Here is a 25,688-nt window from a genome sequence, read left to right on the forward strand (position 1 = left end):
TTCTGGAGATTTCCACGTTAGTGGCAAAGGTCGTATGTGCTCGAACATTCAGGGAATGACTGAATGTATATATAATGCTAGTTGCCGTGTTGGGACGGACACAGACACACACATTACTGGAGTATATATCGTTCTGCATCCGTCAACACCTGGTCAGCGCTGCCAGACTGCTCGCTTTGTTACATTTTGCATAACTGTTTCTCTCTTGCACTAAGACTTTGGTGAGTTTGCTACATATCTTGTGACCCATTGCCTTAGATCTTGTCTCATTTGTATTGTATTTGAAATCGGTATTGTGAAATTGACTTGTGAACTTGTATAACTTGCCCTCTTTGCTAAATAATGCAATAACTGAATGTTTTAGATTTGACTTTGATCTGTTTTGCTGGTTAAAAGTGGATTTCTTACACCTTTTGTCACGGCTTAATTCTTAACTGTAACATACTATAGCTTTTTTTACGAGGGACTCTAAATGTACCTAGTGATCAATGGTTCAACGATTTTCCCCTTAAACCAGACTGATTATTTGTTATAAGGTTATCGTTTTCAAGAAACCGCGTAAATCTATTATTCACTATACGTTCCCATGATCTTACAGACACAGCTGGTTAGAGATATCGGTCTGTAATTCAATGGAACTGTATGATCCCTGCCAGGTTTGGGTATCGTGATTACAATGGCATTACGCCATGAATGAGGAGATGTCGCCAGATGTCCATATTAGGTCAAAGATACCTCAACTGACATGGTTCAGGCAAATGTTTCAGTAGCTGGTAATGGATTTTATCATCAACCGTTGAAGTGTCATGAGCTTGCTCAAGAGCAGTGTATAGCTCATGTAGCGAAAAAAGTTCATTATAACCCTCACCATTATTCGATTCAAAAGCATTGTTTTCTTTTCCTGTTGTTTCCGACATCTCTGAAACTCAGGGACATAATTTGCCGATGATGAATTTTTGGGAAGAGTTGTGCTAATTTTATTTGCAATTTTAATTTTATGAGTAAGTACATTATCACCAATTATAAGACGGTGAACAGTAGGTTTTGAACCTTTGCCTTTAATTCTTTGGACCATGTTCCATACCTTGGACATTGACGTGCGTCGAATAATTTTCGAGACATAATTTCTCCAAGATTGCCGTTTGTTTTGTTTCAAGGTACTCCGCACGTTTTCATTGAGTACTTTAGATTTATTTAAGTTATGGACAGTTAAATGAAATCTTCAAGTATTTTGCCTTCAGTATTAGTGTAAGTACTGCCCCAGAGTGGGTTGTGACCAGTCAAATAACCCATGATAATGCAGGGTTTAGGGAGTTGTTCGTAGAGGTTTTGAAGATCGAAGATATTGAAGATCTGTACAAGTGTCGAAGACGGATGAATATATAGAATACATAATGGAAAAGTAAATATGTGACGTAACTCGCACTGCAACGGTTTGGAAAGTAGTATGAAGTGTAACAGGGCTATGGATAATATTCTGCCGAAGAAGGATTAATAATCCTCCAGTGCCTCTCTAACCTGCAGGAGAAAAACCATGATACCCTTTGAACTGATGTAATTCACATTTGTCTGTCTGTTGTAGATACGTATCCTGCAGACAGAATACTGCCGGTGTAAAGTCATGTATTAATATATGTATTTCATTAAAGTTGGTCGTGAGTCCTCTACAGTTCCACTGTATGATTTTATTGAAATAACCTATCTTTCTGGGGGAATGATTGGGTCTCTACCCTGCCCCTTTTTTGTCGGCGACAAACTATAAGTCCTTGGATGGACACTTCCATATCCTCTAACCATATTTGATCTGATTAGTTAATTTGAGCTCATCCCTTTGATATTTTGTAACTGTGATGTTTTGTAAAAGACTCTAGCCTTGGTTTAGGTTACTTTTACTGACCTGTTTCATATTTGCATATGCTGGTTTGATAATCTCTGAGCAATACCGGCAACAACCACGAGGAGGTGGCTTGACACGGGTACAATGTGAATAATAGGCAGTTACAAGAATACTAACCTGCCCGGAGTGCCAGTCCTGCCTGGTGTAGGGCCACGAGGGATGAGGAACACGCTGTGTCTATGGTCATGGAAGGTCCTGTTAGGTTGTACACGTAGGACACCCTGTTGGACAGTATGGAACTCGCCTGTCCAGTGACGGTGTGGTTAGAAATGTCTGGTGAGTTGTAGCAAACCAGATCTCCATAATCCGTGGTCATGGAACCTACCAATCAAAGCGATCATTTATTAAGTATCCTCTCATTCATAACGTTACATCTTATTAATGCAAAATACCACGATAACAACAAAGGTGACGGTTTAGATAGATACATTAAAAGTAATATAATTAATCATTGACTCTTAATTATCTGTGATTATTGTTTTAGACATGATAAACTTCAAATTCATACAAACTGTTCGAATATTGCTGAGAGCGCTGTGGAACAGCAAAGTAACTATAATGGTAAGAACGAACCTACGTAGACTCCCACTTTCTGTCCTGCTATTTGTTGTCTGGTGATGCCGGCGTTCTCCAAAGCCATGTACGTGCACTCTAACACCTGACGCTGTTGGGGGTCCATCTGGGCAGCCTCGACTTCGTTGATTTTAAAAAGTTTGTTGTCGAAGTGATCAAAGCTGAAGGGAGAACGCATGGTTCACAATTTTCGTACAAATAAGCACCTTGTCCGTGTGACCTATGTTCATAACAGTGAAATACAAACTAGAATTTATACCTGAACAATTCTGAACAAGAAATACTGTTTAAGTATTTCTATGCTGTAACTTGGCATGTGAAATAGAGCTTTGAGACTCACTCCTTTATTAGACCTGCTTTTGAGGCATAGCTCTTCCCTACAGCATTGATGTCCGCGTCAAAGTAGGCATCCATGTTCCATCTCTCAGAAGGAATGTCCACCACGTGGTCCTCTCCATTTCTAAGGACATCCCAGAATTCCTCCAAGCAGGTGGCGCCTGGAAACCTGCACCCAATGCCAATAACGGCTAATTCATCAGCCATCACTCAGCATGACCAGGAACTGCCAAAACATGAATGGATAATGTTTCTGTTTGAATTCTAACACACATCAGTACAATACATTCAAGTAAACATATAGTTACAATCATTCAACTTGTGCGTTGACCATTACATTCAGTAGATTTCAAGTGTGCTTTATGCAATTTGATGTAACTGAATGCAGCTATCAATAGGAATAACAAAGTCATTTTTCTCGTATGAAAATTTGTAAATTATCTAATCCAGTTCTCAAGTATCCATAGATTTTTATGTCCAAAATAACAATGAAAAATATTCGGACCACGTCGCGACCTCCTAATTCGGTAAAAACTGAACGTCTTTGAAATATCGGAAAATATGACAGAATATGTAAGTGTAACACAACTAAGAATACAACTGTCTATACAACTTTCAATACAACTGACGTCCTACTCACCTGGCCTCAGTAACATGGACCAGTTTTATAGTTCTATGAATAATATCTGAACAATATACTCATTGGGGGCTGAATGTTGTGGCTAAATTTAAGCCGGCTTAGGGCAGAATACTTTACCATTGGTTTGGGAATTTTCAAAAGTATAAATGTATCAACGAAATTGATGTACACGTGTACATATTTAGGCATCAAAAGGTTAATTAGTAGTGACATTGTATCGGTATTGTGAATATGGAAGATACTCAGTGTGCATATTTGCATAGAAACGTTCTACTATTTGAAACGGATCTCAGTTCCTAGTCACCGCTTTCAGTACAAAGCGTACAAAATGTGATTTAAAATGTAATTATTCCAAAAAGAAATAATCTGGCATACATGAATAAAAAGTGTTGTTTCAAAAGAGTCGTGGATATGTTTAGGTTGGGGAGGGAGTTGGGGATATTATAGGACTGCTTTTATCATTTGTGCAAAGATGTAAGGATCGTTGTCTGCAAACAGAGAATGTTAGAATGGACTATTCAAAATGGAAAATGGCCATATTCCTATTTAATGCTTAAAACATGTGTATGTGAAATGTATTTGACAGCTGTAAAGAGAAGGAAATTGAGAATATAAAAATTGCAGTTTAGATGTCTGTTTAAAAACACCGAACAGGATTCATGCTACTTGCAACCAATTATTCAGAAGGGGTGACAGTAATACTGAACACGAATATCACATTCTTTTCATCTGTGCTCAATATCATGTTGCAAGGAGTAATTATTAACATCATCTAAATGTACGCCCTGTCAATCAGTTAGCAAACGTGTATACAAACAACAGAAAATGATAAACTTCTACATACCACGACATTATTCAGCCAAAAAGGCATAACAGAGAGAAGAGGAAACGTTCGAAGTTGAAACCTGTGGCAAACAATGTGTTGCTCGGATATAAGAGGATAACTTTTGGAATCTAAGTAACAGAAACATCAGACGCAACACTAGGTGTTATTCTTTAATATGTGATGACTGGGTGATAACGGACCTGCTATTTGACAAGAAGAATATAATTTGGTGAATCAGGGTAATAGTGAGTTAATATTTAACGTCACATCGGCAATATTGCAGCCATATCGTGACGAGAACGCGATTAATGATAAAAATACAAATGAATTAAGAGCACATACATTGTAAAAACCTGCCAACGTAGGACAGTAAAACTAACTAGAATATCACAGAATAGAATATAAAACTAGTGATTAGAACTAAAACAATGCATCTATAGAGGATAATACAATATAAAAATGAGCTATATGTTGCCAGCAACTGAAGGTAGATCACAATACTAAAGACCATGGGGACTTACAGTACATTTGCTTCCTGCATGGACCCTAGCTGGGTTTACATCATCCCCTCAGCTGCTAGCAATTTAGACTAATCTAGCCATACTTTAAAACAATACTTATTCTACGATTAAAAACCTGGAAAAATTAAATTTACATCAAATGTTTAGGGACAATATAAGTTATCACATCGAGTCGAGGGAAATACGGGGTTTTATCAGTCCCGATAAAACCCCGTATTTCCCGAGACACGATGTGATAACGCATTTATCTAGCTGAATTTTTTCACTAGATCAAAACAAAACACGCATCGAATCGACTTGCTGCCATGTTGACACCAACTGATCGTTTGACCTCAATGCACCGCACGTTACTAAAGGCTTGTCGATGCACGCTTTTCTCACTTCGCGTCGTCACCGAGGCGTAGCGGGGCGATGTGACTTTCGCAAGGGAGTATACGACTTTTATACTCCCGCTGGCGGATCGTGATGGATGTACATGGTGTTTTATCAGAGTCACGTGGACCAATCAAAACTCGACATTCTTACATGAGGCTAGATAATCATTTTACAATACTTCAAGCTCCTTTGAGGGTACAGCCACAGACAATTTGAGTTGCTAATTTAATCTTCCAATTATAAAATATTTATCTATTTACAATTCATTTAACAAATCTAACTCCTTTAAAAATGCAATAATTAAACGAGGACTAATATTGCTGAAAAGATCCTTCATAGTTCGTGAATTAAAATACTGATCCCTTGTGATGGAATACTCAACACAGTCAAGCAGGATATGCTTGACTGTGATTTTTTCATCACAGGGGATATAAAACGGAGGATCATCACCTTTAAGCATATATTCATGTGTGTATCTTGTGTAGCCAAAGCGACATCGTCGCGTGATGACCACTTCAAATTTGGACTGACAACCCTTGTAGGTGTAACCAATACAGGGTTTTCTAGCATGTAAGTTATTAATACCTACTTGAGTGTCCCACCTCTTATGCATCAGATCAGGAATATAAGATCTAATGACAGCTTTGCAATCAGAGTATGGAATAAGAACAGATTTGTTGAGTGCTGCCTTGGCAGCAAGGTCGGCCATTGCATTTCCAGAAATGCCTACGTGGCTGGGTAACCAACAAAGGACCATGTCACATTGGCCAGTAGCAAAATCATTATACAATTCAACAATTATACAATTCAATAATGATAAGTTTCTAACTGCCTGAAGGCAAGAAAGAGAGATTGAAAAGATTATGTATTGTTTATGTTTGTCATGTTTCTGAATATATTTAAGAGATGTTAATATTGCGTTAACTTCAGCTGTAAAAATAGAGCTGCTATCCGGTAATCTAGAAGATATTGTTCTAGATCCAATGACAGTGGCACAAGCCAATGCACCACAGTCCTTGGATCTATCTGTGAATAAGTATTCGTAATTGCAATATTTACTTTTTAATTGATAATATTCTTGTTTGTACTGTAATTCATTTGTTTCTGACTTTTTATATGTGGTTAGCGTTAGGTCGTATGGTGGTCTAACTAATTGCCAAGGAGGAGAAGAAAGAAGACGGGAAGAAGATATAATGTCTAACTCAATGCCGGCAGCAGATATGAAAGGTTTAATTCTGATCCCAAGAGGGGGAATAAGAGGAGGTTTCTTAGTGTATAAATCCTCCTTAAGGGGATCAAAGGCACAATTAAATGCAGGGTTAGATTTTTTAGAGTATAGTTTTGTACCATATTGTAAAGATAATTTTATACGTCGCTGAGTGAGAGATGGCTCATCTGTCTCGACGTAGAGACTGTCAACGGGAGAAGTTCGAAAAGATACAAGTCATAATCTTAGACCTTGATGATGGATAGAATCTAACATTTTCAGGCTGCTTTTACAGGCTCCACCATGTACAATGGAACCGTAGTCAAGTTTGGAGCGATGGAGTGATCTGTATAAGTGGTAGGGTGGGTGGTTTGATCGCCTCCCCATCTTGAGTTGGAAACAACTTTTATCAAGTCGAGTGCCTTCAGACATTTAACCTTAAGGGATTTAATATGCGGCAAGAACGTCAAGTGGGAGTCAAATATAAGACCCAGAAACTTGGCATCCTTTACAACTTTAATAGGTGTGCCGTTTAGATATAGTTCAGGGTCTTTATGCGGTTTGTATTTACGGCAGAAATGTATACAGTTAGTTTAGACAGAAAATTTAAGGCCGTTTTCCAAACTCCATTTATTTATCTTGTTTGGACACAACTGCATTTGCCGTTCAATACTATGCATGTTTCGACCCCGACATGAAATATTACAATCATCCACAAAAAGTGATCCATCAATTGAATCATTTAAGAGCCTTGATAAACTGTTTATCTTGATGCTAAAAATTGTACCAGACAAAATACTGCCTTGTGGTACACCCCGATCCTGACTGTAATGATCAGACAGGGAAGAACCCACACGAACATGAAACTGTCTATTTTTTTAAATAGCTGGCTATAAATTGAGGCAGTCGCCCTCGCAATCCGAAGTCATGTAAATCTTTTAAAATCCCATGTTTTCAAGTGATGTCATATGCTTTTCCCAGATCGACAAAGATCGACACTGCATGTTGTTTATTAATTATTTCTGTGTTTGCGGAAACCACATTGTATATCTGTTATTAGGTTATTCGTTTCCCAATACCAGACAATTTGATTATTCATCATGCGTTCCATGGTCTTGCAAACATAGCTAGTAAGCGAAATTGGCCTATAATTGGAAGGATCAGTCGGATCACGTCCAGGTTTAGGAAAGGGAACAACGATAGCATCACGCCACGACGAAGGAAATTGTCCAGATGTCCTAATATTATCAAACATAGGTAAGAGCGTCTCTAAGCATGTATCTGGTAGTTGCTTCTGGAGTTGATAATGTATGTTATAAGCTCCTGAAGCAGTATCATGAGCCTGATCAAGAGCAGTATGAAGCCCATGTATCGAAAAAGTTTCATTATAGTCTTACCCATTAAAGTTAATGGTTTTCTTTTCTTGCTGATTTTGATATGTTTGGAACTTACGTTCATAATTTGACGAAGAAGAATGTTTTACCAAAGTTTCACCAAGTTTATTAGCAATATCGGTTTCATTAGTTGATAGCTGGTTTGCATCTTTAAGGTGGTTTATGCTAGATTTGGAGCCATTAACTTTAGTGTGAGTGCAACGTGTGAAGTAAGTCGTACGGCTGCAGCCTGGATACCAGTATTAATAATAATAGGACTCTGAATAATATTCTGGTTTAGAAGGATAGAAGCTCCTCCAGTGGCCCTCTCGCCCGAGGGTGAAAAAGAATGGTAGGCATTGAAATGGCGGGGGTCAAAAGTATCCGTCTGCTTGAAATATGTCTCCTGCAGACAGACTGCTGATGGAATTAAAGTCCTGGAACAATAGCTGTAAATCACTGAAATTATTCTTTAGCCCTCTGCAGTTCCACTGTATAACATTATAAGAAGAAACTACTTTTTGTGAGGATTTATTTGGATCTACCCCGCACCTTTTTGGAGGGCGACAGGCTATGTGCCGTAGAATGGACGTTTTCAGAGACGTCCATGTCCTCCAGAGATCCATATCTGTTGTGTTGCAGAATTCTATTTTCCGACCGTTTCGGGGCTCTTCCACTTTTACTTTTTTTTTCCTTTTGTTTTTTTCTAGGCCTCATTCTTCAGTCTACTTTTGCTTGTAACAGCTGACTGAGTATCATATGACGATTGAGATTGCGAACGCGACTCAGAGGATGGCTTATGATCAGAAGATGACTCCGACTACTTTTGTGACTGACTAGGAAGTGACTCTGTACTTTGAGACGAGAATCACATTTGACCCAGGTCAAATTTGTTTGACAGCTTAAGCTTGTGCATGATTCAGTTGTTGTTGTGATTATAGAAGCATAACTGTCTCTAAGCTCAGATCCCTTTACAAGTTTTTTGGCATCAGAAAAACTGATGTTTTGGGTAAATTTGATCTTGTTAATTTCCATATGTTCTTTCCAAATCGGACACTCTTTCGAAAAGGATGAATGGTTTCCTGAACAGTTGGTGCACGTTTTAAAAGTACTTGTACAATCTTCCGTTGTGTGTGTCTTCTCACCACAGTGAGCACACACAACGGACAATATACAAGTATTTACACCATGGCGGTACTTCTGGCATGTAAAAAATCTGAGCGGATTGTGAATGTACACGTCTACATTGATGTTGCAGTAACCAGTCTTCAATGATTTTGGAGCTGTCGGAGATGAAAAGGAGAACTGATAAGTGTTGGTAAAAACAGTTTCAATTTTTTACGGGTTAAAAACCCAAACATTTTTCTTAGGGTTGTACATTGTTTCTGGGATGTTTTAGAAGATCATGCTTGACCAAACGCAACCCAAAAAACGATTTTGAACGGTTTTATCAATCAGTATTATCATGATGTGCGTGGATGTCATGCAGCACGAATATCAGGCACAATAATTGTTTCTCACATGCTAAACATGAGTACAGCATGTGACTATAAAAGACCCAAATGAATCTCACAATTTCATCCACGATCTTTGCTAGCACTGTATACGAAACTGGGACGTGTGAACGCTGCCGGTCGAAATCAGGCAATTTGACGATTACAAGCTGGCGAATCAAAGAGTGAGGTGGCAAGAATCTTCAACGTTCACCTCAGCTCAATAACTCGATTGTGGGATCGATGTCGTCAAATTCGACAAATGGCCGTCCACGATCAGGAAGACTTAGAGTCACCACACCTGCCCATGATCGGTACATCCGGGTAACCCACCTACGTGACCGTCATCGTACCGCCTGGGACATAGCACCAGAACAGTTTGGAGCCCGAAGAGTGTCTGATCAGACAATCAGGATCCGTCTCCGAGAAGTAGGAATACCTGCCAAACGTCCAAAAGTTGTCCCCACCTTGACACGACCACATCGATGTAACACGAGATGGTGTAACCATCAAACTGGCACCTGGCAAACTGGAGGCGCATATGGTTTAGCGACGAATCCCTTTATCTCCTCAGGCGATGTGATGATAGAGACCGTTTCTACAGACGACGTCATGAATTTTTGCTCCCAGCTGCATCAGACAGGTTACAGAATCGGTAGGGGAGTGTTAAGGTGTGGGGAGGGGATCTCATACACCCGCAGATCGGAACTTGTGCTTGTCCCAGACAATCTGACGGCCAATCGACACATCGACCAGATTCTCCGTCCGCACGTCCTTCACCGTGGGCGCATTGTGTAGACAATCCGCTGAGCATCACTGCGCTTCTATTGGATGAAAAACACGTCGCTACAAGCATCACTGCGCTTCGGCGCGCAACGACTGAGGGAGGTGCTTCCCGCCTTAGCCAGCGACATTCCAAATGGCGTCACAGCATGTTATTCTTGAAGGTGACCAAGGAGACTTATCTCTTTTGCTCGTAGAAGAGCAGACAAAACGCCTGCTAGAAGATAAGTATGTGCATTATTTTTTTTTTTTTGGGGGGGGGGGGGTTTGTTGTTTTTTTTTGTTTGTTTTTTGGGGGGGTTATTTATACAAGGATGATTTCATCAACATATTTACAGTGACCCCTTTGCATGGAGGCCGGTTGGATTGTGGAACCATACGTAATTTGAGATGAGATGATTTCAATTTTTTGCGTCATATTTTACAAAGATCGAACCTAAACTCACTTCATAAAACATATTTCTGCTACTCTAAAATAACATGTATGTCTATGTTAAACCGTCAAGTGTCCCAATACATTTAGCACGGGCCTGTACAGTATATATGCAGTGTAAGTGACGCAAAACAACTGTTTATAACCGAAACGTATGATGTCACAATGTTAAGCGGCAGCAGTATGACGAGACAGCGGGATCGCACTAATTATTTACAACTATTACTATCAATTATTTATTTACTGAATTGTAGGTTGTTAATACCTCTACAGATGATCTAGCCATTCTGAAATGTGATCTGAACGACATCTTAACGACATCGGCAATGTAAGTCTTTATGTTTACAGTAGATCTTTGACTTTGGGGCGCTTTCTGGTAACAAAGGGGTAAAAGTTGTTGAAATGTAGCATGAGGCGCTTAAACAGCAGTCCGTAGCGCGGGAAAGCATGCAGCGATGCGCATCGAAGCCCCCCAAAATTTGCTGAACAACGCGCCCCTTGTTGACCGTCAACGGCAGCTCTTGTAACAGGACACCGCCCAAAATGTTACTTCTTCACTGCACCACTTGCTTGTTGAGACACCTTAAGCTTACACACTGTTGTTACCATGATCTAATACAAACTGAGATGAAATGATACATACTAACGGACCATTCTATGGAAAAGGGCAATTTCAGCTTTTGCTCTTAAGAAAATTTTATTTGTATTTTTATTCATCTTTTCATATCTTCACGTAAACTACTTTGGTTTGTATGATTGGTAAATTGCATCAGCAAAGTTTGGACAATAATTTTCCTTAAGAAGTGTCTAAGTATGTTTGTGCACTAAATGGTGATTCTTCCAAAACAATGTTTTTGTTGTTGAGTATTTAACATGAATAAATAATAATAACTAAGACAGCAATACCTCTTATCAGTTTATCAGAAAGGGATAACACATTGAATGTCTTTGAACCTCCCATAAGTTAAAATGCTTCCAAGAATTAATCGTTTGATAATCATAATTAATTCGTAAAAGGTGTTTGATTTCTAGGTTTTACACAATGAATATTCTAATATTTGATATTTCATTATTTACTGTAAAATGGATGATAGCCCACTGCCGGGCGAGCCACATTCATACGATCACTCAACCACTCACATTGGCGGTTGAGCCAAACAATTTTTAACTTTTTCTTATGTGTGACTTTCCCAGGCTATAACCTAGCTTTCCGTGTATCAATCAAGGTCTAATACCACTATGACAGATTTATTAGCATTGTGACTTCTTAACTCTAAACTTTTATGACGTCATACATCTAGCGGTACTACACGAGTGTTGTATTGTCGTAAAATATTACATTGCAGTATCTTCCACGGCCGAATAATACGTTAATTGTTTTAAGTTTTACTTGTAAAATGCTGTTTGTGATGATGGTTAGAGGACCCAATTAAAAGGCCTAGTTGGGAAAAACAGTTAAATATTTGTTAAAACTACCTCTTTTAATGAAGTAATAAACAAATAAACGCGTCTATACACGTCAGTATTGTAATCGTCGGGTTGCTGAAAACCAGTTCTAATGCGGATTTCATTCATAAATGAAAATTTCTAAACACATTCGTGGCATAACATATGTCATTTTTAAATATAGTTCAAATACTATTATCAGATAGAACGATTAAAATACACCAACAAAAGCGAAATTATCAGAAGTCTATAATAAATGGGCAATCCATGATGGTGTATTTCAAGAAATATATAATACTGCAGTTGTTTGTATGGTTTTCTTTGTTTTTTCTGCACCGTTATTCATTGTTGTACATATATGTACATTTGCGTTTAAGTTACCGAACAAAAAACCCATAAGTGTTTACTTTAATGGCTGCCTCTAACCAATTCTTATTATTCGTTCGACTTGATACATTACCAATCATGACAAAGTCTTTTCACGACACACACTTAGAGATAAAACACAGACTGACCATTGGTTCAGGTCTGCCACAAACATGCGCAGACTCTCGTTTTAAATAATACCGACTACAGTTCCAAATAGCGGCATTCATCGCTTGGGTGGTGGGATTGTCATTCTGAAACAGTATTAATAGGAAAGTATGTGAAACTTCAAAATTACTACAGGACTTTGATTAAAAAGTAGTTGAACGGTTTTTGCACTTTTGTGCTAAGTTGTCATAGTGGAGGATGCCATGTTGCTTTCCAAGAAATGTCTCTGTTAAGTCCATGTTGATGAAGACTCTGAATATGTATTTATGGAAAGTTGTTTCATCAACAGATTCTCTTTACTCATTGAGTGTACTGTTTGCTTCAACAAAGAACATGTCCATACAAGTGTATATAAAGCATATATTGTATATGGTTACATGTTTGCACAGTAGCCATAACATTCATACCGGGTAGCTACTGATGGACAGAGCATAATGTTTGCTTTAATTATATCATAAGACAATATGCAATAATAGTGTTACCCAATATATGGTACAGAAATCACATTATGGTAAACATCAAGTTGTAGTAATAAAGATAATAATGATATTAGTTAAGAAATTACTATGAGTATGTATCATTAGTTATCATTCAGTTAATGGAAAATGTTTATCAAAGGTTGCCGTTTTTTACTGAAAGTGTTAGCTTTCAGTTTAATATTTACAGTGTATGTTTTTAAATATCCATTATGTCCTTAACTGTATTTGGAAACGACTCTGAGCAAAGCTTTTTGGGTTGTGAATTTTGTTGCCATCGGCATCAAGTAATTTTGTAATATTTAGGTAGTGCAAAATGACAACTTCTTTTGACAGTTCACACCAGCTAGTGCATCTATGGCTCTGCTACCTGCTTCCAGAAACTATTAAAATTCATAATGAACATGATGAGTCTTCATTTGCTACTTCACAAAAACAGCATGTATATTTTTCAGACAATTTCATTTTGAGGAGTTCTTTTCTTATGTATATAACTCTTTGTAAAACATCTATATTGAAAATCACACACTTTACTGTCTTTGGTACAGATATATAAGTTTCAAATTCACAAGAGTAATAAACTATTGTTCCATGTTAGACAAGAAGGAGGTGGATCGATGTTTTTGTGAAGGTTGTCGTAGTATACACTGCATACTTTGAATTCCGAAAGTCTATTAAAGGTTTAGATAAGTTTAGGTTAGAGAGCAGTATGTATATTTTTTTATTTTTTCCTCTCCATTCTGCAAGAATACTATTTACTAAACGTTCAAAGTTAAGAAACGTGCCATTAATGTAGGCTTTTATTGATATCAAATGAAAGAAAGCATTCATTACCACTCCAGTCCTTTATAGCTGTAATTTATTGTTTCAACCAGCGTTAGATAAAAACGTTTGGGTTTTTATTCTGCTGGTTCTGCTATAGACGTTAATTTTTTTTCTTTTTTGATATCGTAAGGGGCACTATGATTTTGCAAGTATTAGTGTTTCCAAGCTGAAAAAGTATCTTTCTAAAGAGTAGTGTCAGACGAATTTTCTTGATTTTCACCTACTAAAAATACATTTGAGAACGCTAAGTTCAGGCGTCTTGCCTGACTTTTATATATTGTCGAAGAAATATATTTAGTGCTTAGATAAAATTATTAATGTCTACCATCCTTAATCCTCCATCCACATAGTCTTTTTATTAACATAGTTCTTTTATTTTATCCTGCTTACAGTTCCATATAAAGTTGAACAGGGTCTTACTGAGGTTTTCACAAATTCTTTAGAATGGATTTGGTAAGGCTGTGAATATATGAACTAATGTGGGTACTACCAATGATTATATTGCAATAGTTGTACCTTCAATAAATTTATCTTAACATTAGAATCTGCCTTGGATCCTAGTCATATTGCTTCGGTCGGGGTGCAAATATATAAATCACTAATTGGTTTCGTTATAAATGAAACTCATTAAAACTACTCATTTCGATCTTTAATTACCTTAAATCGACCTTTTTGGCCAACAGTGAACAATTCTCAACGAAATTTCAGATCGGCGCGTCTCCGTGACGTATTTGAGGTAAAGATATCACAGCTATGCAGAATTCATCTACATTTCAGGGTGTAAAGCATTTCGTATACAGGTTTGTACAAATCTGAAATCGCAACAGCTGTTGTGAAAAATGAAAGCTGTATGTTCTCACAATCTGCTGTCATTTACGTAGTTTTGTCTCCTGCTTTACCTAGTTTCCGAGTTACAAATTGTTTCCACAGACGAATCTGTCAAAATCATTTGGTGTCGCTAGGTTTTAATCCGTGTTATAAACCAACACGTTATTTGTCATCATTCACTTGATGCTCAGTTAATGAATTTATAACAGGTATAATTAGGGGTAACGCCACTTAGATTACCCGACAAAGGTCCCTATTTGGCATCTCCTGTGTCTGTATCGATCAAAGGATTAACCGATAACACGCTGATTGATTAATTACTTGTATGCGGATTTGTCAAAAGGTAGTGTTATGTATGTATATTTACTATTCTAAACTGAATACACTCTGTCGTGTCTGTGTAAAAACAACACCCTTCTTGCAAAAGATTAACCGCCAATACATTGATTGGTTGCTCATTGTTGGCTAACTGAATTATCTTTTTAAGAAAAGAATTTTAAAAGAATGGCGAACATTATGCAATTAGTTGCCAGGTGTGCTATCTTGGGTGGCCAATGAGACTAGGCAATGTAAAAAATCTGAAACGATACATCACGTTTTCGTATGTTAGACTGTTAAAAGAGACATCAGTTGCAAAATCTGCAGATGATTGGCATATCACTCGTTTTTTGGTAGATACTGGTGGATACATTCCTCAAACAAGGTAATAGTCTGGCATTGTTCCTATAACTTTGACTGGTCTTAATTTTAATATTTGCATTTTAGTCTATTTTGTTGTCGTAGCTTTCAACAGAATCATTGCTTTCATCGCGAAGTGTAATGATACAGACAACATACACTAGGGCGTGCGTGGGAAATATAATACACGTTGGCAAACTATAAAATATCTAGATATTACATTCCTGTTATACATTCGCTATAAGTATTACCAGATTGTTTCTTTTTATTAGGGCTTCTTGTTTCACTGCGGGCGAGAGTGAAGCAGATGACTTTTTGGCAACTTGTACTCGCTCGGTTTGAACTAACCACAAGTTTTTTTAAGAATGAGTTTTGTGTTCCGCTTAAGACTAGCCACAAGTCTTTCATATGTAATGGTTAAAAAGAGTACAAAAACTTAGTTTATTCGTTCTTTAAGATGGGCAAACGTCCCAGTCTGTCTATTTGTCCAGCATCTGTAGGTCACATACGAATGAGACTGTTAGTTTGGCATAAATGTTTTTAAATAGTATTTTAGTTTTATCAAGATGTGTTTAATGTCATAAAAGCCGTATGTCTTTTATTTATCAAACGTGCATTACGCTTGTCTAACCAGACTTGTCTAGCCAACGGTTACAGAGGACCCAAGTTACGTAACTCTGCACAGCATGTCTGTAAATATATAATGACGTTGGGATGAAGCCCACATTTCTTTCATTTAAAAACAATTCCATTCGTTTCTGTACATGTAACAATGCTATGTACGAGATATGAGAACAAACAACGTTATATGTAAATAAAAACTAACCCTGAAACAATCCTGCACATATGGATAGTCAAGTATATAAGAGTGATATTTCATTATACATGTAGGTCAACCTGTGGGTGGTGGCTGGTGGTTGGTGGCTGGTGTAAGATTCAGAAAACTCTTACCTGTCAAGGAGAAGGTCCCTATCTTGCAACTGAAGGGTAGCTATATATAGGCAGAGAAGAGGTGCACGTGGTCTGCTCGATTCCCCACGAAACATCCAGGTATGAAACGATTGGTTACAATTTGCATACTTCGTGTAGCCAAAGAAAATATGACGGCTGTAGTAAGATGAACAGTTGTGGCGTGTCTCGCCGTAACGGTTCGGAGACGGTTATAAATGAACCATGCATTAGTCACATGAGATACTGAGTGTAAAGAAATGCCCAATGTAGACGGTCATATGTATGCAGGGAACATTGCATTTGCCCGAGCAGAAACTGTATGTAGCATAAACGCTCGTACTATCTGGTTCATGTTTGATGTAAAAGGTAGTATAAGTCCCTGAACGAAGTTATGTGACTAGGAAATCCCGTCAACGACCTTTTCACAAACACGACTAAGTCATGAGCATGTGCTTAAGAATCGCTATAGATTTACGATGATACGATATTCATTGTAAAGACACGTGTATTGTTGCTCCTCGTTGGCTCTCGTTGTGCAGTCAACTTCTGCGTTCAATTTAAAAAGAAAAACATGGCTACATATTAGTTAAATCGCCAGACATCATTTTTGTCAAATCTGAATGCCTCCACATTCCTTCAATAAAACGTCTGTAGGGCGTTAGGGCGTCCTTATTCACCTTTTATTGTAGACTTCACAGGCATCACAGATGTTTCACAAACATGGTACCCTTAGCCTCATTAGCGTTTTTGTCTCCCCACTTACGAATTAAGCGTTGGCAGATGTTAATGTTACTGGAGATGTTGGTCCCACCAACCATGTATACCCTGTAACTCAAACCCTGCAGTGAATTTTCCTGCAGATTGAATATAGCAGACGTTAAACCTGTTTGACAGCCCATGAACTCTGCTATGTTATAGCCGTCAGTGAAATCTAGATTTCCTCAGGTTCACTATCTCTCTGGTCTGACTGGGATTACTTAAAGTTTTCAATTTATATGGACAAACAGAATAGACAGAACTTTATGTCAGTAACAGGCCTCCCATCCAGAATACATACACGGAAACTGATGATTAATCGGAGCACATATAATGTATTTGGTTTAGATTTGTGTTTCGTATCAACAAAGTATGACAACAGACATACATCATTGATGATATTAACATTTTTACGTTGTAATGTTAATATAAAATAAGTGATTGAAGGACATTTACTAAAATATTTTGATAGGTACTTTTAACTGATATGGGAATATGCATGACAGATATACAACACATGCCATTCATCTTCAACAGCGAAGATACCATTTGATTTGCAAAACAGACAGTGCCTTTCATCATATACAGCATTAGTATGTCTACCAGTTTCAACGGCTAGTTTAAAATTACAACATCGGGCATATGTATTCTTTAAATATTGAGGGATATCATTATTTATCAATTAGGTCTCTACATCCAACAAAGAATTGAACTGCATATAGAAGAAACATTTATGGCTGTTGTCCAGAGATAACTGCGAAGACTGGTATAAATTATCATGTAATTTCTGTCTAAATGATTCAATAAATATTTTGTGATCTCCAATTTCCTGGCTTGTTCAAACAATATTTTTAATTCTGTTTGCCCATAAATTTCGTTCTATCCTGACAAAAGAAGAAGTCTGCACTGCATTGGTTGTATTAACAAACTGTAGATACTATTACAGGTGGATGTTCCAAGTTTCAAAACATATTTGTATGGGTTAGTTAAGTCTGGAAGACTCCCAGTACAGCACATGTACATGTCAAAGAGTCATTAAATTCTGGTGTAGACTTTCACATATGCCACAAAATAGACCCCCATATTAATGTTATGTAAAGTTAAGATCATAAGATACACCCTATTTCAGTATGGATTTGGTTATGCTTGGCTAAGCCAAGAAATCGGAAATGTGAATTTTTTGTGTATCTATTCATGCTCAGGATGTGTGAAAATCTTGGTAATCATCGATTAGTGAATCTGCTAGATATATATTTTGTTACGGTTAAAGCTCACATGCAACCAAAAACATCAAACATCAAAACACAGTTGTGAAATGCATTGCTGATTAAGAAAAAAAATAAACAAAATTATAAGTGTATAATCGCAAATCAAAATTGCAATATTTTGTACTTGGGTTTACCTCCCTCCACACGAAGCAGCCGCGATACCGAACTCAGTTAGAGCCCTTGGGTGTGCACTCAGGTGTAATGGAGCCTTTCATTGGCAACTGGATCATTAGGCCATACGCATAGCCGGCTCTTTGTTTATGGCTTATAAGCCCGATAAGTGTTAATTTCAAACTGCTTGTGGTCAATGATTTACGTTGTGCATTGCACATTGTTATTAGCAGACAGACAGGTAGACATTTTGTTACCGTATAAATTTGCCGTGACAAAAGGTGTAAGAAATCAGCTCAGAACGGGCAAAATGTAACACTGAGAGGTTTGAAATTTTCAGTATTTTCATATTCAGCAAACAAAGCGCCAGTACTCAACACCGATCACTCAACAGTATGCGGTTTATTTGGCAACCATTACAACGATGATGTCAAACTAGGAATGGTGAACTATACCATTACGTACAAAGGAGATGAAATGAACGCGGATCGTGCGTGAGGGCGTGACCGTCCTTCCTCCTGCCTTCCGGAGAAAAGAAGTCACTTGAACATAACCTATCAATGTTTGTCAAAACGTAATGTCTTGGGCAACACTGTCTGTAAGAATGGATTATGTGAAGGAACAAACAATAACATAGTCATTGCATCAAGTCCCACTCACCACTCACCACTCACCACACTGGTGGAGCGCGAGTACGCTGAGGGTGCCTGGATGGGGTGGATACGTCTGCCACAGACTCTTGACTAGAGGGAGACTCGAGGTCTAGCTTTGCAGGCTCAGGTTCGCCTGGATTGCATACACCAGTGAGCGAAACCTTAAACAGGAGTGGTTCTGAGTAGAGTTGGCATTAATCGGAAACAGTCTGACGGCTGTACCTCGTATACTCTCGAGCGAAACTGAGACAGGGTAAACTTACGTATTTGCTGATACGTTGGTAGTATATACTGAATATTTTAAGGTAAGTACCAATCAGCTAATCTGTAACTTAAATGGAACAGATTCACAGTTTGTCACTTTGGTTCATCTAGATTTAACGCCGAAAATATACGTTATCACAGGAACATACATGTATGCATATTGTATAATGCTATTCCTTGCACGTACATAAGACAAAGGGTCATGGGATGGGCATCATCAAAGTTCCCGAATAGGACGTTTTGTATCTCAACTGTTCAATATAGTGGATGATTTCTTATCTGTGACCAATCGTATCATGAGATACCTGTCACAGAGGACAAGACAGGTGATGGGGCGTCGGCTAAATTTCTGAATAGCACATTCGGTCACTAGACAGCTTGAATACAGACTGACTATTGGTTTGATCGTTGACCAATCGATATGCTGGATTTCGGTTTTATCAACACTAGCTATCATGAAAAAGTTGTATCGTGAACATACATAATCGTGAGGATGCCTGAAATGTACATGTAGGACTAACAAGCACTTTGAGTTTATTTTTCTTTAAAGCGCTCAAATCCTTACAATCAGATTATTTTTACCCCGGATAACCCAACCCAACCACTGAGTAGAGAGAGTATTTATTTGCATATACATTTTGCGCACACTACTTGTACATCAAACATAATGGCTTGCTGAACGTTTCAATATAATCTGCACATTGTTACGAATAAATATCACAATTCAAGTAGATGTATTATAGAATTAAAATAAATTACACGATACTGATTTATTGTGATGTATACTCTTGCACTTGAATCTCCCCAAATATTTATGAAGATGGGCACACTTATATTTGTTTTGAAAGCAAACGAATTTCAGAAGATTGACAATGGACTCCACAAAATGAATGAATGAATGATTTAATTTAGAAGAAGGTTTTGTAACCTTGTCACGGTTAATTCAATCAATGTGCAGAGTATCTTTGTATTCACTGCCAATGACGAGTAACAAACACTTACCGCCTGTAACAACATCTCATAATCCCCTTTCTTGCAGATGTGTTCATTTGCCTGTATAAGCCCCCGATATTGCAAGCAATTGTTATCAAAACACATTGATAGTTCTTCTGATTACCACAGAAAGTAACCTCTCTCGTAAGAAAAGCTAATCTTTGATCATTACTGCTAAATTCAATGAAATAATAGGTACAATACGAATTTAAAATTTAAACCCCCCAATATGCGGCTCTCGCTGAATGGGAGGTGCTTTTTATAACCCCCAATACGCGACTCTCGCTGTGAGAAGCTAATTAATTTCACCCGCATATGCGTCTCTCGGCCTTAATGAGTTAAAATATATCCCAAGATGATATCTAGGTCCGAATCGACTCTCTGGGCATTCCTGATGTCTGCAAGGGTTGGCATGTTTGTAACTGTATCACTCATGGCCAGCTGGTATGTCTTTACTTCCCTGATGTTTACTTCAGGTGGTTGAGAGTCTTCTGAACAACCAGTGTCCACTGGACTGATGTCCGCCACCTCAGTAAGCAGAGATAGGTCCCATCCCTCTCCAAGGAAACCATCAGACATGGCATAACCTTCACTTGAGCACAATGTCCTAGCTTTCGCTCGGGGAACTATGTCATAAACTGTGTCCTTGAAGTACGACCAAGGTTGGTGAGCATTAACACAGTATCTGCAAACCCGGCAAGGTAAATCCTCCGGACAGACATTGATGTCAACATTGGGGTGATCCACAGGTACAGGCATCCTGGATAAAACATCAGATTCCCACGATTCCTTGGTCTATGATCCAACTTCATGTGATACTGGCTAAGTTCTTTGAGTCATCTAGCTAACTGTCCTGTGGGTTGCTTGAAGTTCCAAAGCCAGTGGAAGCTACTGTGGTCTGTCCTCAGAGTGAATTCTTCACCCAGAATGTAATGTCTGTACATTTTTGTGAATGTACCACTGCTAGGAGTTCCATTCGGGTAGTGCATTACTTCAACTGCTCCGAGGTAAGTGCCAGGCTTCCATATTCTAAAACCTTTTCTGATCCATTCTGAATCCGGATGAGTTTGGCTCTGATAGCAGTGTTGCTTGCATCAGTGTCAAGCACAAAAGCATCCTCGATGTTGACAATCGCCAGAACCGGTGTTGATGTTAGGGCAACCTTCAATGCCGACTCCTCATCCTCGCCCCATGTGAATGCCTTCCTTTGCAACACCCATAAACCTTTCCACATCCTTTATGCATGTCGGGCGTGGCCAAGACAGTACAGCTTCTGTATTCACGCCAGACTCCAGACGGTCTTTGCTGACAGTGCGGCCAAGGAATTCGACGTTGTGCTGAAACAGCTCATGTTTGCTGGCTTGAGTTTCAGCTGATAGTCTCAGAAACGCTGCAGTACCTGCCTCAGGCTGCTGAGATGGTCATGAAAGGTGTTGTCCAGCATACAGGTATCGTTTAGAAACGCTAGTAAGATCTTCCAATTTAATCCCGCGAGGACGAGACTGGTGGCCATGTCAAATGAAACTGGTGCATTACATAGACCAAGACTCATTTGCTTTGCATTCAAACAGTCCATATTTCGTGATGAATGCAGTCTTGTATTGATCAGATTCCTTGATTATGCCAGATTGGCATCAACACATTCCCTGGCATTTCCAGGCATTCCTCCACCAACGTCAGAGTTAGGGAACGTTTTCTTGGTTCTTTCATTCAATTTCCAATCTTGCAGCCCATTTGGATGTCAATAATGACGTCACTCTTCAACATCCGCTTTAAGGTTGTCAACTCCTCATCCACAAAATTAGGAGGGGTTCTCTGCATTCTCATCCTAATGGGTTTCGTGCCCCCTGTGTCAATACTGTGCTTGGGTGCTGTAAAGTTACCCAGATCCAAGTCGTGCATTGCAAACACATCTTGGTACTCAATCAAGAGTTCCTCCAGCATGTTGACCTGATCTTCTGTAAGGTTCTCTGACGACCTGAACAACAAATCACAAGGGTGTTCAGGAATGATCCTAGCCTCACTATTTGTCCTTTTTATATCTGCTTTGCAACTTCCATATATTCCTTTTGGGAATCCTTCCTCCTCTACAACTGCCCGAGTGGCCATGCCAATGATAAATCCCTTGGCGATGGTCACTTCTACCTCTGAGGGATTTATTACACCTAGGTGTTGATTCTTAATCTAGCATTCTTGGGATCATGGTGTCTAAGTTGTGAGCAGGCAAGAAGTTTTTCTCTTGATGGTTGGGGATTGTGCACTGACACAACAAAACCATTCTTCGTGGCAACATCGTTTCACACTTTATAGCTAGCTGCATACTACACACTGCTGGTTCCTTCAGCGAGCATGTGGGGGGAACATCTCATCATCAAGACGAACCAAATCCCTATCCATTTCAATACACGCCTTGTGTTCCCGCATGAAATCAAGGCCCAACAATATTTGTCGTTGATAGGTGCCACATACACATTTTCCTGAAACTGTCACCTCCCTGTCACCTTAGACACCAGAGTTTGAAGCTCGTTCACATTGCATCTGTCGCATATAAGATATGCCCTGGTTTATTCACGCGGGCCTCTTTCCAAACATTGTTGGTTGAGGGGAGAGAGATATCAGCAACATCATCTCCAGTGGGCATGTGTTCTACTACACCTCCCATGTCGACTTTGCTCCACTTTACTACATCATGGATGCTATCATCAATGTAACAGTCCCTAGGCCTGTCACTGGTCCCTAGATCCATTGTGAAAGTTGTACTCCAATCTGAATCTGTAACATAATGTACATCGCCTGTTATTGAGTGTCTTGTGTCTACAGAAGAAAACAGTTGGCCACATTCTGTGTCGAAGGGTCGAAGTCAAGGCCATTTCATTCGACCCTACGGAGTTTGATTCATCCTGAAACGACACTGATTTCTCACTTGATTTCTTCTTTGGGCACTCTCCTGACATGTGTCCCGTTTTTTCCACAATTATAACAGATTCGCTCCTGGCTTGTGGGCCAGCTCGCGCTTTGCTTTCTCTCTGTAAGTCTGTCCGTTTCTGTCAAATGATTTTGTCTTTCAAAGCTGTCCTGAGAGTTTATCAAAGCTCTGTTGTGATAACTGAGTGTACGTGTCAATAACTTGTTATCTCGTTATGTCTTCCCTGAGTGTCAAGCTTTCTCACTTGCATATTCTCATCATCCGATACGACATTTGCTGGCGTCCTATCTCTTGATGACCTGCGCCTCTCCTTCTTTATATATCCGTAGATATCCTCTGATGTATGCTGATGTCTTCTGATGATTTGAAGGTTTGTGTCCACAGTCTTCCAGTAGAGGTTAAATTCAAACGCTCCTGCTTGTTTATCATAACAGCCGTGCCAAATCTTGGTGATCAACTAGGTCGGACTCTTTATTTGCGAACATCCCACAAATGCATGAAACACCCGTGCTTAAACCCTGTCAGCTCAATCGAGTAATGCCTCTTCTTTCTCCTGTTTCATAGCCACAAACCACATAACGTCAGTCTCTGGGGATTCTCTGAATGTAAACTGTATCGTCATATCTTTGATTATCTCTTCGAAGGACACACTGGGTCGCCCTTCAGTTATCCTGTTGAAGAAGGCAGCAACTTTGTCTCGGACACAAAGGTACAGCTCATCCTTCTTTCTCTTATCATCCCACCCTTCTATCTCCTCAAAGTACCAAAACTTTGGATAGAACAGCTGCCAGTCAGACTCAATGACTCGTGACTCAATGTTTTCAGCAGCAGGCATGCTTGTCTGCAATCTGGACTTCTGTGTGATGATCTGGACTTATGGGTCTCAGGTAATGATCCAGACTCAGCGATCCTCTACTACAATATACATGCACTACAAAAATGACGGTTTCCAGAAACCTGGAAACCATCCGTAATGTGGGTAATAGCGTGTCGGATTCTTAGCAAGAGAGATGGCTTCCTTCACTCAGCACTCGGTTAACTCAAGAACTCAATATTACTGTGATCTGGATCAGGTCACGCACGGTTAAAATGGTTCATTGTGTTGATGAATGAAAAATTTTCTTTGCAAGAAAAAAAAAAATCACAAATATCTCTAGTATATTATTACTAATGGGTTTATCACGACTCAAAATAACTTCCAAACGTATTTGGAAACTCCCTGAAAACCAACTGGAAATGTTCGTTTCCATGACGTCTCTTCTCGGTTTCAGTGTTCCGGAAACCAGCATATTTTTGTAGTGATGGTCCAGACTGGGTATCCGCCTGCGTCGATTCTCTAGACTTGGGGATTGTCTACCACCACATCAATAACTCTGGCATGGGGATCGCCCCTGGTGGTTTGCAGGCTTGAGTACCCTTCTCCTCCTTGATCCGGCTGAGTGCTGAGACCTGACGATAGTATCCTCTCGCTGCTGACGTCCGTCTGGCACCCAACTGGAGCCGCCATCATATCTGTCGTGGCTTCTGCGGTTCTTACCCTCAGTAGGAGTAGACATCTTGGAGAATATCCAACTCATGTTCCTCCAATCTTTATCGTCATGATGTCGAGACTGACCAACTGAACATGTTTCCTGATTTACTATTGCACTAGTTGTGGCCTAAGGTGAATAATCAAAGGCATTGAAGGCTATATGGAGGTTGTATTTAAGATCGGTGTAGTTTAAATCTCCACACTTCATTCTGAGTTGGATCACTTTGCATCACTACTTATTTTCACAGATTGAAGTGGTTGAAGTATATGATGCAAAAGTGCAGAAAACTCACCTCTGTTATTTGTCGGAAACAAAAGGTCACAATGATCAGAAAATAGCTGGCGCAAACACCAACACGATGTAGTCAAACCACTATCTTACAGTTGATCAAATGCGAGTACTACAGAATGACAATTGAAACCAGCAAGTGAAAAGCACAGTGTGGAGCACCAGGAGGATGTCACATATACAAGTGCAAAGCACAATGAGTAATAAACTGGAAAGTTTCCTCTGTTGTCACAGGACTTCAATAACAGAATATAGTCAGAGACTATATGTACAAAATACCAAGTGCCCAGCACCTGAAATAGGTACCTTGGTATGGACAGATATGATGACAAAATATTCAGATTCGGGATTTAAATCCCCACCCCCCAATCCGTTTCTAGCTTCATGTTGCTTGAATTGACGAGGGTGTAACCCAACCAGTCACCAGCAATCAGGCCTTGGTGTATCTGGCTCGCCCGTGTGGACACGGGTGCATATTTGGCACACCAACCCGTTTGCCGTTAGTTGCGGCCCTGTGTCGGTGGAAGATGGGAGTCTAGGGGTTGAGGGCACTGGGAACCTGCAACCGCTTTCCCTTTGCTCATAACACCCTTTAACCCTTTGTTCACCTAGACGGGGTGGTTGAATGGGTTCAGTTCAAAAGGTTGGTCATGCCAAACCTGTGCATATGATTTTTTATTTGCACACATTTTGTTTCTTACT

At 39.2% G+C, this 25,688-nt stretch overlaps 1 protein-coding gene across 5 annotated transcripts in view; it reads right to left on the bottom strand.

Moving 5' to 3' along the window:
• LOC137288234 (mycolipanoate synthase-like) overlaps window positions 1-16,210 on the bottom strand; it is a 30,982-nt gene extending 14,772 nt beyond the window's left edge. Inside the window, exons 1-5 of one of the 5 annotated variants that reach the window (XM_067820678.1) lie at window positions 16,196-16,210; window positions 4,291-4,351; window positions 2,811-3,032; window positions 2,471-2,631; window positions 2,015-2,218 (exon numbers count right to left, since the gene is read on the bottom strand). In XM_067820678.1, coding sequence (XP_067676779.1) covers window positions 2,015-2,218; window positions 2,471-2,631; window positions 2,811-3,013 — 568 coding nt within the window. In that variant the 5' untranslated portion in view covers window positions 3,014-3,032; window positions 4,291-4,351; window positions 16,196-16,210. Of the gene's footprint in view, window positions 1-2,014; window positions 2,219-2,470; window positions 2,632-2,810; window positions 4,352-12,418; window positions 16,140-16,195 lie in introns of those variants that run through there. The other 4 variants (XM_067820682.1, XM_067820680.1, XM_067820679.1 and 1 more) reach the window with 4 other exon arrangements.
• Window positions 16,211-25,688: the final 9,478 nt, after the last annotated feature.

This window comes from Haliotis asinina, chromosome 6, assembly GCF_037392515.1.
Source record: "Haliotis asinina isolate JCU_RB_2024 chromosome 6, JCU_Hal_asi_v2, whole genome shotgun sequence".
Taxonomy (NCBI): Eukaryota; Metazoa; Mollusca; class Gastropoda; order Lepetellida; family Haliotidae; genus Haliotis; species Haliotis asinina.